Genomic DNA, 13,403 nt, shown 5'->3' with positions numbered 1-13,403 from the left:
GAAGGTTCGCACAAATGAACATTTTTGCACTGATAAGTTATCAAGTTCCTTCCAGACAACTTGGAAATGTCCGGTGGTTATTTCTAGCGGTTGTAGATAGAAAAATGAAATACAAAATTCGATTTATCGAAATAATGTTTGGCTTATTTCAATGGATTATTACTATATTGAACAATAAATAGGCGACGAAGAGTAATCCACAAACAACAAGCCATAACTTTTAAAGTATTCAAAATAGATATTTGAAGTCTTTAGTAAAGTTATTCGCAAAAGTAAGAGCTACAAATTTGCTGAAGGCATCATTTCGATATAATCACTTCCAAGAAAATTTGTGAAGATATCTCACTCATAGGGGGATTAATTAGCAAAAGCACAATACCAAAATAAAGGGCATATTACCTCCATTAAATTCTCCGAAGATACAATTGACCTAAAATAAGCCGTTTTGGCGTTAATAATAGATTACATGTTTTTGGTCATATTTCTGGCAATGGGAAATGATAAAAATCTTTCGTCCGCATTTAATGTTAAATATCTCTTTTGATAATAGTCCGATTTCAACAATCTATAGCTTGTTCGAAAGGTATTCGTTAAAGCTGTCTACAAACATATAAATTGGTAATCTGTATTGTCAATTCCGGCAGATAATTTAAAAAAACTGCAAAAAACGCCATTTTTACGCATTCAAACATTCATATCTTAAAAACTAAACATCAGAATCAAAAACAAATTAATAGCGCTCATACTGTTTTTTAGTTCTTTCATTTAAAATTGGTTTGGATAAGATCGGTTCAGCCATTGCTGAGAAACACGAATGAGAATTTGTCCGTTACATACACACACACACACAGACACACACACACAGACATTGTCCCAAATCGTCGAGCTGAGTCGATTGGTATATAAGACTCGGCCCTCCGGGCCTCGGAGAAAATCTTGAAAGTTTGAGCGAATTCTATACATTTCTTTTATAAGAAATGTAAAAAACGTAAGGGCGATACTTCAATGCTGATAGATGGGACCGAAAAAGTAAACAATCGCCAAAGGGGCGATACTATCATTTTGTCAATTTCAATAGCAAAAACAAATTTTAATTTAATAATTTCAAATACTTTATGAAGTTTTGGGTTTCGATCACTGAATCATGCAAGCTAGGATGTCAAAAAACACAATAGTTCTTAAATAGGAAATAAAACCAAGTCTGGAAATATTCACTGTTGATTTTCTTTGAATGGTATCACTGCTAGTATCGCCCTTTTCAAGAAAAAGCGTTGATTTCTTAGTTCTCAGTCGCGTTGGAAATTTGAGTAAAATATAAACTTCAAATCGATTAAAAAAAACGTTTTTTTTGTTTCAGTACAATATATAACCCCTTTAGGAAAATTCAGTTTTCCCACCACAATATAGATATTTTATTAACAGAGTGTTAGCAATAATTCGTTGGTATGTCTATTTTATGGGCCATTTTTTCGCTTTCCCATTGATTTTGTTTGAGATTTCTAGCACTGATGTTGTCCTATGCTGATTTGAGCGATTCTCTGAGTCCTGCCACTATCCCATGTAGTATGTGTTATCAAAAACATCGCGAAGCATCAAGTTCTAAATGTTCTCAAACGATATAATATCCGAAGAGAGTGATAAGAGTTATAAGAAATGTCTCATCACACTGTTAGGTGGATTAAACACGTTTTTAAATCAATTTTAACTTCGCTTCCTATTAAATAAAGACCTTTATTACAGTACATCTCTACAAAAGCGAGCTCAATTTGAAAAGAAATCTGAGGATTATGATTGATTACAGAACTCTGGAATTTTCTATTGGAATGTTTTTAGGCAGGAATTTGATATTGATGCTATTAGACAACTGTGAAATCAAGACCAATAGATCAGTTACATATCAGGACCCCATTCCGACAATTTACCAAAAGTCCTCATGATGTTTACAACAACAGGTTATCAATCTACGGATCAGATAATTGTTATTGTAATATTGAATTAAATCAGTCTGCATCAATAAATTTTCAACTTCAATCCATTATTTTTTTTGGTTGTGGTGGGGGGGGGGGGTGGTTGTATGGTGTTAAACCCCAAAACCTTCTCTTGGCTACGCCGTTGCTTGGAATTATTTATTTCGCTTTGCATGTTCCGATATGTTTCAGATCGATCCGATGGTTATAAGTTAGAAAAATTGCAGTGAGAAGGTTCGCACAAATGAACATTTTTGTACTGATAAGGTATCAAGTTCCTTCCAGACAACTTGGAAGTGTTCGGTGATTATTTCTAGCGGTTGTAGATAGAAAAATGAAATACAAAATTCGTTTTATCGTAATATTGTTTGGCTTATTTCAATGGATTATTACTATATTGAACAATAAATAGGTGACAAAGAGTAATCAACAAACAACAAGCCATAACTTTTAAAGTATTCAAAATAGATATTTGAAGTCTTCAGTAAAGTTATTTGTAAAAGTAAGAGCTACAAATTTGCTGAAGGCATCATTTCGATATAATCACTTCCAAGAAAATTTATGAAAATATCTCACTCATAGGGAGATTAATCAGCAAAAGCACTATATCAAAAGAAAGGGCATATTACCTCCATTAAATTCTCCGAAGATACAATTGACCTAAAATAAGCCGTTTTGGCGTTAATAATAGATTACATGTTTTTGGTCATATTTCTGGCAATGGGAAATGATAAAAATCTTTCGTCCGCATTTAATGTTAAATATCTCTTTTTATAATAGTCAGATTTCAACAATCTATAGCTTGTTCGAAAGGTATTCGTTAAAGCTGTCTAAAAACATATAAATTGTTAATCTATATTGTCAATTTCGGCAGATAATTCAAAAAAACTGCAAAAAACGCCGTTTTTACGCATTAAAACATTCATATCTTGGAAACTAAACATCAGAATCAAAAACAAATTAATAGCGTTCATACTATTTTTTAGTTCTTTCATTTAAAATTGGTTTGGATAAGATCGGTTCAGCCATTGCTGAGAAACACGAATGAGAATTTGTCCGTTACATACACACACACACAGACACACACACACACACACACAGACATTGTCCCAAATCGTCGAGCTGAGTCGATTGGTATATAAGACTCGGCCCTCCGGGCCTCGGAAAAAATCTTGAAAGTTTGAGCGAATTCTATACATTTCTTTTATAAGAAATGTAAAACGTCAAAATTGTTGCCGGTCTACTGGTTATGTTCGTTTCAATTATGGAAATATTTAATACATTCTTAGTACACTTTGCACTTACACACAATGGCTCGACAGCCACGATGAGCTACGTGTCGATGGTGGAACACTTGACCATTCCTCTCTGCTTTCAAAATATGTATCTCATTACATAGAGTGAAATTTGTTTCACCAGACCTGCATTCCCAGCGTATGTGCTGAAAGAGCTCTTCGCGAAATAACAAACAATCATCTCTTTATTTCCCAGCTGGTTCAATAGTTCGATCTAGGTCGATGAAGGTTTCCTACGAAACTCCATTACTCACTCAAACTATTACAAAAAAATACAAAGCTATCTTCCCATCCCAAATTCTTTCGATTGCAAAATCGTTTAGCAAAAAATGTTAATTTGACTCTTTGACCCCATTCAAACCATGAACATTGCCGAATGAGTAATTACTCATCCATCCACTTTCATTAATACGCAAAACTTGTAGAAAAACACTTTCCTCAAACTTTTCGCTATCAAGAAGCAAGGCAACCAGCAGCGCACACAATCAATTTTCTGCCTCTTCCAGACCCATATATTTTGCATCCATACCTGCCACACTTCTTCCAGCCGAATCTCCGCCACTTTCGTGGTACCTACAGTATTTATTTTCCTCTATTTGCTGTGCCACTTTTGCAACGTCTCCGCCGTATCGCAACCCATCGAAAGAGAACGTTTTTCCAGCCGACCGGCGGGGACGCGACTACCCGGCAAGAATCCGGTCCAACCAGCTCCTACATATCAAGAGAGGCTGTTAGCTTCGTAACCTATTTCCTAGCGGCGGCATTCTCTGGATGCAGTCTCTCCACCATATCTTCTGATCCGCGAGCTAGTTTAGAACTAACCAGTTTGCATTTCGCTTTTTACCGAGTGTGTATGTGAAATTCAATCATTTTGAAACCGCGTCTTCCCTAAATACATGTTATTTCAATAAATAATTACCCAATTATCACTAACCTATTTGTGTGTGTTTTTTTTCTCTCTCCATTTCAGCGCCAATACCCAGATGGACAACGACGTGACCCCGGTCTACTTAGCGGCTCAGGAGGGACATCTTGAGGTGCTGAAATTTCTAGTCCTGGAAGCCGGCGGATCGCTGTATGTGCGAGCCCGCGACGGCATGGCACCGATCCATGCGGCCTCCCAGATGGGATGTCTGGACTGTTTGAAATGGATGGTAATTAATTGAAATTGTTTGTTTGGCTACCACACGCCAGATATGGCTTGGTGCGGAAAACGGTAGTGCGTAAGGCGAAAACCAAAACTCGTTCTGAGCGTTGCGAGATGCCTGTCGCTTCAGATCGACATCTGCACTGATTGGATCTGATTGGCAGGTTGCATTTTCTTCTCTGTTCCATTTCTATTTTGTTGCAAGTGCCCATGGTCTTGTGAGAAAATTGTGGAATGGTGTATCGAGCACTCGGGACGGGTTCCGTTTGTATCGCATTGAAACAATCATGCCCCATTGGTGATAAACCGTTAGAAATTTATAGAATAAATGTGGCACATTATGATGCTCGTAACGAATGATTCATATGTCTTGTACTGGAACAGTGGGATTCGGATCTCTTGATTGAAAATTCTAGAGTTGAGGTTGAAGCGAAATTTGATAGCTAACTTGGATCGGATTCAGGGTAGCGATGCAGTTTTAAATTGTCCAAAATGAAACCAACAATTGAGATTGGTAAGATCGATGAAGTTGCCATGTGTGTGCTAAAATTAGAAGTGAAGACTATCATAACATAGGAGATTTAAGTATCACAAAATTTTTGTTTATAATGTTCAAATAAGGACAAAAGTCGTCTTTTTGTATAGAAATTGGGAACACCGCGTGGCAGTGAATCTAAGTAGGTTGAAACAGCATAAACAGTGGGTTTTAATTCTGCAATTATATTTGTTGATGTCGTAATATACAAATATACAAAATATTTCATAAAAATGGAAAGAATCACCCCAAGTAAAATAATTTCTAGAGAAATTTAAATTCCCCAAAACCGACATGTTTTGTCGTGCATGTTTCATGGAGTCAACAAAAAAAAACAATAATAGAATTTACTTAATTATGGAGAATGAAAGGAATGCCTACGGTCAAAAGCTTCGATTTAATCAAAGGTTAGGTTTAGTTGACTTCGCGATCTGCATCTAATTGTCCGTAGCAATTAGCGCTGTCCCGGCATATAAAAAGGTTCTTTAGCTAAGACGAAGAAACGATTGAATATGACTGTTTAACGAGATGCTTGTTTTCGTATACCGTGAAATAGTGCAGATGCATCTCGGTTGTTGGTGTTCTTTCACACCATTTAGCTATCCTAATGGGGAGTATTGACTTCAAGTGTTGTACGCATATTTAAAAGCACAATAAATTTCAATTTGTTCACTTGGGATAATCAGTAAATCTCTGCTGAGTTTTATGCTTGATAGCATTGCTGCATGTTGGATGGTACTACGATCGTTATTTGTACATAAACTTTTAGTTTTCTTTATTATTTCTGAACGGGAACAGTTCAGCTTGCTGTCGAAGTCATTAGTTACCATGAAGCTGTAGCTGGTACATTCAGCAAACATAACCATTGGAGGACTTCCTCGTTGATTATTCTCTTTTCGTGAAAAAAAAATCCATTGCATCTTTATATTTATAGAATATATCACTCCGGTTATATTTATACAGTCCCTTACCTTGCTACCATTTCATCTACATTAAACATCTATAACTTCACAGATTTAATTTAAACATACAAAGTTCTAATTAAAACAAGCAAAACAAACACACTTCCATCGGGTACCCTGATGGTCCCTCCCAATTTCCAATTCAAATGTTAAATAAAATGGTAAAAATATAAGAAAATATTTACATAGAAAATAAATGGAACACTTGCTAATACAATGCAGCCCAAACTAATCATCTACGAAATTCCGCGCAAAATTCCACGTTAAACCCCACCTAAAATTCCAAGTGAAATTCCACGCGAAACTCCGCTCGAAATTCCGTCCGCAATTCCGCACAAAAAAAAATCCGGGTGAAGCTCCTTGCGAAATTCCGCGCAAAATTACGTTCGACATTCCACGCAAGGTTCCGTGCGAAATTCCACTAGCAATCCCGCCCGAAATTCCGAGTGAAATTCCGAGTGAAATTCCACGTGAAACCCCGCCCAACATTCCGCGCTAAATTCCGTGCGAAGTTCTGTGTAAAATTCCGTATAAGCGCCGCGCGGAATTTCGCACGGAATTTCCATGCGAAATTCCGGACAAAACTCTATGCAAAATTCCGTGTACAATTCTGCGCGCTGTTCCGTTCGACATTGCGCACGAAATCCCGTATAAAATTCGGATGAAATTTCGAGAAAAATTCCGCGTGATGCTCCGTGCGACATTCCGCGCGAAATTCCACGTGAAATCCCGCCCTAAATTCCGCGCGAAATTCATCGCGAAACTCCGTGCGAAATTCCGTGTAAAATTCCGCATGAAATTCCGTGCGAAAATCCTCGCGAAAATTCCGCGTGAAATTCCGTGTGAAATTCTGCGTGAAAAAATTTGCGTGAAATCCTGAACAAAATTCCGCGCGATGTTCCGTGCGACATACAGCGCGAAATTCTGTTGTTCAAAATTCGGGCGGAATTCCTAGCAAAATTCCGCGCGAAATTTCACGTGAAATTCCACCCAAAATTCCGAGTGAAATTTCGCGTCAAATTCAGTGTCAAATTCCGCGTCTAATTCCGCGCGAAATTCCGTGTGAAATTCCGTGCAAAGTTCCGCGCGACGTTCCGTGCGGAATTCCACGTGAAATTCCGCCCAAAATTTCGAGTGAAACTCCACGTAAAATCCTGCCCAAAAATCCTAGTGAAATTAGGCTTCAAATTCCGCGCGAAATTCCGCGCGAAACACCATGCGAAATTCCGTGCAAAATTCCACACGAAATCCCGTGCGAAGTGCCGCGCGGAACTCTGGGCAATATTCCATGCGAAATTCCGTGTAAAATTCGCGCGAAATTCCAACAAAATTCCACGCCATGTTCCGTGCGACATTCCGTTCGCAATTCCGAGCGAAATTCCATTTGAAATCCCGCCCAAAATTCCGAATGAAAGTCCACGTGAAATTCTGCCTAAAATTCCGAGTGAAATTCCGCGTTAAATTCTGCGCGAAATTCCGTGCAAAATTCTACGTGAAATCCTGCCCAAAATCCCGAGTGGAGTGCCAAGTGAAATCCCGCCCAAAATTCCGAGCGAATTTCCACGTCAAATTCTGCGTGGAATTCCTTGCGAAATTTCATACGTAATTCCATGCAAAATTTCATAAAAAATTTCGTGCGAAATTGCGCGCGTTCGAATCAAAACTTGTCGAAAGCTCATTCCGTAGCGTCAAAGTGACGCCCAGGTGGCGAAATCATTAGAGTTCCGGGGTGCTGTAGCGTTGCCAGAAAATTTTTATTTCCCAGATTAAATTATAGGAAACTTCCCAGTTAATCTCAGCCGGTGGTGGCTGGTTCAAAGTCGTATTCCGGATTCTAGTTGGAATCGGTTGTGTCCCTGGAGCCGGAATACGATTCGGAAACAGCCAAAATTCCGTATCATTTCCGGTTGAACTTCACAGGGTTCCGGAAACCATCCAAAGCGTTTTCGTTTTTTTTCTGGGAGATAGACTGATAACACCCAAGTCTGAATGAGTGTAGTACCGACTACACCGATTAAGTGCACAGTAACGAAATGCCATTACAATAACAATAACAATAAGTTTTTACACTGCTGTCATAGACGATGAGGCATTGCAAAAAACACTCATTTTTGAAATCTCACAGGCCCTTCCTTCATATTGTGACAACTGTCAAAGTAAACTCAGATGACAAATTTCACATCATTTGGACATCATTTTAGACCTCCATCCACTTCGCTTAAAGTTTTTGACATTGCACAGTGGTTCTAATCCACAATTTAGGAATACAGAAATGATTATAGCTAAACCTTATATTTTAGAGCTACGATGTCTTCAGGACAAATAATCAGGCCTCCTTCTGATGTACATGGTGTTAGGATGGCTTTCATTGTTGTGGTCTTCCAAAAATCATTTTCTGAATGAGGAGAGATGGAATATTGCAGTCTTTAGCAACATTGTAGAGGAACTTATACCAAGCAACGTTGCCGAAGACGTCACAGTTCACAGTGGTCCAGAATGTGAATTTAGCAGGAATTTTAACTTTTTGTTAAACTTAAATTACTAAGCCCCACTATATGTTTGGCAAAGTTTTTGTACTTTGCAAAGCCCTTCTTTTTGTTCAAACAGATGCTAGGGTGGTTCTAATTTAAGAAATGTTTTCGATTGAAATTTTAGCGAATTGAGATAAAACTTTACTGTCTTCAATGCAGTTGTAGAGCAACTCATTTTAGACAAATTTGCTGAAGACATGCAAGCTCTAGCTTTTATACCTTCCATTGCACGAGAAATCCAAATGTAAGCTTGAGGGTGTTTCTTACAAAAACGGTTTTATTTTTATAATTTTTGTAGTTTTTATTTTACATTTCAGTAAGCTGTACATATTACGAGTTTTTTGTTGATGCAGCGCACTGGAACTGCGATCCCTCAGGCGTATGTTTTGTTTTGGTTATCAGTACTTTGATCGCCAATTTGTTTTAGCTTTCCATTAACGTTTAGCATAACATGCAGCGTTTTAAAAATTAAAATTATCCTTATTATCCTTATTTAAATCATGAGCTGTTTTTTCGATTTATATACCCTTCGATTCAGACGATAGTTAACGTTATCATTCCTGCATATCGTCAAGTTTTTCAAACGATGATTTATTGAATGAATTTACATATCTTGAATCATCGGTTGTCACACTGCACTAGCACATGGTGGCCGCCATCTCGCCGTCGGAAGCAGCGACCCCCGGATTACTTAAACGAAGGGGCTATGAATTAGTTTAAGTCTGACGCAGCGGAGCGATGTCAGACAGCTTGGCGTGGCCAATAGACGGCGATATGGCGTGAAGAATTGATTAATCAATTTTGGACCTTCAACAGTAGCACGGCTTAAAATGATGTCTATTTCCCTGTAGATAGACTGTAGATAAGGCAAATGACAAATGACCTCCAGTATGATCACTTCTCAAAATTGCTAAATGTCCGTTATACCAAACATCCGGTATTCCAAATGACCTTCATTTTACGCATAATTAGAAATTATGCCAAATGACCTTTATCTCAAATGACCTTTATGTAAAAGTGGTAAATTCCCAAAATTATGCCAAATGTCCATTATGCTAAATGTCCACAAATGACTCTAACCCTTCGAATACCACTAGTTTACAAGAAAAATGAAGCCTCAAGAAAAAGTATTTTTTAACTAATTTTGGGTCGCTGAACACGAAACAATATTCATTTTTTTGTTCAAAGAAGCGATTTTATGATTTTCGCAAAAAACTAATTTTTGAGCACTTTTTGTAGTTTTTAGTCAATATTTAGTGTCAAAATCATCCAATTAATATAGTCAATATGCAGGTTGAAAGGTGCCGAGATTCCCTTCCCAAAAACATATAATATGTGTCAATCATACGTAAAATTTTTAGTGCTGCAAGCGTCCAAAGTTTAAAAAAGTGCATTTTTGACTATTTTTAAGTTACTCATTTTTATTTGATTTTTTTTTGCGGAAAAACAAATCTTTTTTCAGACCTTTTAGAATCTAATATGACAGATAATATGTTTACGATAATTTTAAGCCTAATATTACTAACATCGGATGAAAAATGTTGATGCTATGGCACATTGAGCGAAATGGAAATTTTATGAATTTAGCAGTCCCTGCCCTGATGCGGCGGTTTAGGGGGTGTAGCACTGGTCTCATAAGCCAGTCATCAAATATTCGAGTCCCTACCGGGACTCAGTGGGATTGTAGCACTAGCCATGTAATGTTCTGTGAACTGAGAATCAGCTGCGAACCCTGTTGAAGCAGAAGGCAAAAATTCCTTTAATTTGTTAAATATGTATTTTCCACGGACAAAACAAAACTTTTCCAACGAATATTTCCACATTTTAAAAAGAGCACTTAGTTGTACAATGAAATATCCAAAACCATTCAAATGCCGCAGGATGGATGGATGCAAGCTCGAGAAGACAGTAGCCAACACAAACAATAACTATCAAGTATAGAAGATTATTTCAGCCGAAAATATGATTGTGCGAAAAATAAAAAGTTACACTTTTCACTCAGTGCTTCATACCATCTACATTTTTCATCAGATTTTTGTGACCATTGCACAGTGGTCCAGATCGCTAATTTAGGAGGAATTTTTACTTTCTGACAAACCTGTATAATTTAGCCGTATCATGTCTTAGGATGAATTTGTGTACTTTAGAAGATGCTTCTTTTTATTGGAATAGTTATTAGGGTGATTCTAATTTATCTAAAATACGAAAATAAACTTTTTACTGATGAAAGATAGAGCTCCACAGTCTTCCACAAAGTTGTAAAGTAACTTATTTTGAATAAATTTGTTGAATATATTAAAGCTCTATCTCTTTTAGTTTTTGTTATACAAGAAATTAAAAAAAAAAGATTAGGGTGTTCCTGAAAAAACGTTTTTTTAGTATAACTTTCGTATCTTTTACTTTTTGTTAACACAACCTTTGAACAGCTTATTGAAAACTTCAAGCCGAGTATTTTTCTCCAAGACACCGAAGGTCTAACTTTTTTCTTTAAAAAGTTATGGACACTTTTCGTTAAAAAAATAGCCTATTTCAAGGCTCAATATCGCTGATGCGGGCACCTAAAATTGAATTCTGTTTCCACCACATGAAAGACCATACTTATTAGTATATTTGAGCAAAAATTGGCGAATACGATATTTTTTTAAAATTTGCAATTTAGATTTAAAGTTTGTAGTTTTGCAGGTTCAACGCATTAAAGCATTTACACACATATCGTTGTATTATGAAAAAAGCCACTTTCAAATATCATTCTCTCATCGCAGCAAGCTTTGCATAAGTGAAACGACTGTCAAAAAAGGTTTCTGATTTTATTCGTTTTAAATAAAACTAGTAAATATGGATATTAGTCGAAGAGAGTTGGCGAATTTGCTTATTGCTGGTAAAAAGACAGATGAACTGCTTAAGTTCATTACAAGTAGTAATCCAAATGTAAAATTGAGACTTGTTAGTGCTCGGAAGAAAATAAAAATCTTCATGTTGGAATTTAGAAGGTTGTGGATTCGGAGTAAGCGCACGCAAATTCGGTTTGAGCTGGAAAATTTTGTGTGGCTTGAAGGAAAGCTAAGATTCGAAGTCGAAGGTAAAGGTAAAGGCCGAAAGAGGAAACCATTTTCCGAAATATGTCGCAGAGCCAAAATAAAAAGATTAGGAAAGTTGCGCGATAAGTATTCCACGGAAGAACTTGGTTTAGCGTCAGCCGTCAACGCTAATTCTACTGGTTTCCGTTTAGTTGGCAGACAAATCGAACGATTGTCGAAAAGTCCCGTCAGATCTACCGTAGAGAATTTAGGATCTATGGCTGTCCCGATTGCAGAAGCGTTTACTGCGGAGGAGGCACTTAGATTTATTTGTGAAAATGATTTTTCTAAGGCGCAGTACCAAAACATACGCAGCTCAGTTATGCAGAAGGGTTTGGACATTTATCCCGCGTATAATAAAATAGTAGAAGAAAAGAAACTATGCTATCCGATCGGTATGTACTATTCTCAAAGATTCGTCCCTGAATCAACAATTTTTTTCAGGAATTTCTGTTCAGCCTTCTTGTGCGTATGTTCCCCTTCAAGCTCTTGTTAACCATACCGTGGAACGACTCATCTCGTTTCTGAATATTGGAGTTCTACCACTGCATCCTGAGGATAATACGTTTGTTATCTTTAAGTGGGGCTGCGATGGAAGCAGCAACCATTCCCGGTAGGCAACATTATTTTTCTTCTAAACTTTGACTGACAGTCTCTTTTCCACTTGAACATAGATACAAGCAAATGTGCGTTGACGAAGATGAAAATGGAGAACTATTCGAGTATAACGATTCGCATATATTTGCTCTATCTATAGTACCTTTACGTGTAGTTAGTCGCCGGAAAGATGAGTCAAGAGATTGCATTCTTTGGAATAATGATTTTCCATCTTCAGTATCCCTGTGCCGACCAGTAAAATTAATTTTTAAGAAGGAAAATCCTGAACTAACAAAGGATGAAGTTGCCGCGATGAACAAGCAAATCTATGAATTAGTCCCGACTATAGTAAATGTTAATATGCGCAAGATTCCGATTAGTTCAAGCTTCATATTTTCCATGGTTGATACGAAGGTAGTGAATGACGTAACAGGCACACCGTCTCAAGCGTGTTATATATGCAAACGCTCCGGAAAGCGATTGAATGATCCTTTACTGGAAGCCAGCGATCCACCGGATAGTTTATATGTTTTTTCACCTTTACATGCATTAATACGAGCAATGGAGGTACTATTGAATATTGCTTACCGTTTAGCTCTAGCAAAACCGCGTTGGCGCGTAGGCAAAAATACCAGCGAGCTTAAGGAACGACAAATAAAAATTCGACAAGCGTTACGTGACCGTTTAGGTCTTCGTATTAGCGAACCTTTGCCAGGTGGCGGAAATTCTAACGATGGTAACACAGCTCGAAAATTTTTCAGAAACCGAGATGTCGTTGCAGAAGAAACCGGGTTGGACGAAATGTTGCTAGAACGTATGTATGTGCTATTAACAATCATCAACAGCAAATTGGGAATTAACGCGGATGCTTACCGGAGTTACGCCGAAGATACACGATTGCTTTATGTACGCCTGTATGGTTGGTACGCTCTCTCACCAACCGTGCATAAACTCCTGGTCCATGGAGGAAGCATTATTCAACATAACATGCTGCCAGTAGGTATGTGCAGTGAAGAAGTTCAAGAAACCAGGAATAAAAGTATTCGCAGATTCCGAGAATTCCACGCACGCAAATTCGATCGACTCGTCAATCTTGATGACGTTTTCAAGAGACTTCTTGTTTCATCAGATCCTATAATTTCTCTTAAATGTAAACGTCGAATTCAACGAGCACCGCTGGATATACCTGAAAATGCAATGCATCTACTTTTGAATTAATTGGCATTGAATAAATTCTCCTTATATAAATCATAAATTGTTGTCATAACCAAATTATTTTTAATGAACACATT

At 37.4% G+C, this 13,403-nt stretch overlaps 1 protein-coding gene across 3 annotated transcripts in view; it reads left to right on the top strand.

Moving 5' to 3' along the window:
• LOC131680582 (uncharacterized) overlaps positions 1-13,403 on the top strand; it is a 483,677-nt gene that overhangs the window by 331,267 nt on the left and 139,007 nt on the right. For all 3 annotated transcript variants that reach the window (XM_058961308.1, XM_058961303.1, XM_058961298.1), the window contains one exon: positions 4,233-4,416. In XM_058961308.1, the coding sequence (XP_058817291.1) occupies positions 4,233-4,416 (184 nt within the window). The remainder of the gene's footprint in view (positions 1-4,232; positions 4,417-13,403) is intronic.

This window comes from Topomyia yanbarensis, chromosome 1 (genome assembly GCF_030247195.1).
Source record: "Topomyia yanbarensis strain Yona2022 chromosome 1, ASM3024719v1, whole genome shotgun sequence".
Classification (NCBI taxonomy): Eukaryota; Metazoa; Arthropoda; class Insecta; order Diptera; family Culicidae; genus Topomyia; species Topomyia yanbarensis.
Note: the sequence above shows the minus strand (reverse complement) of the source record. Positions and strands in the feature narration are given on the sequence as shown.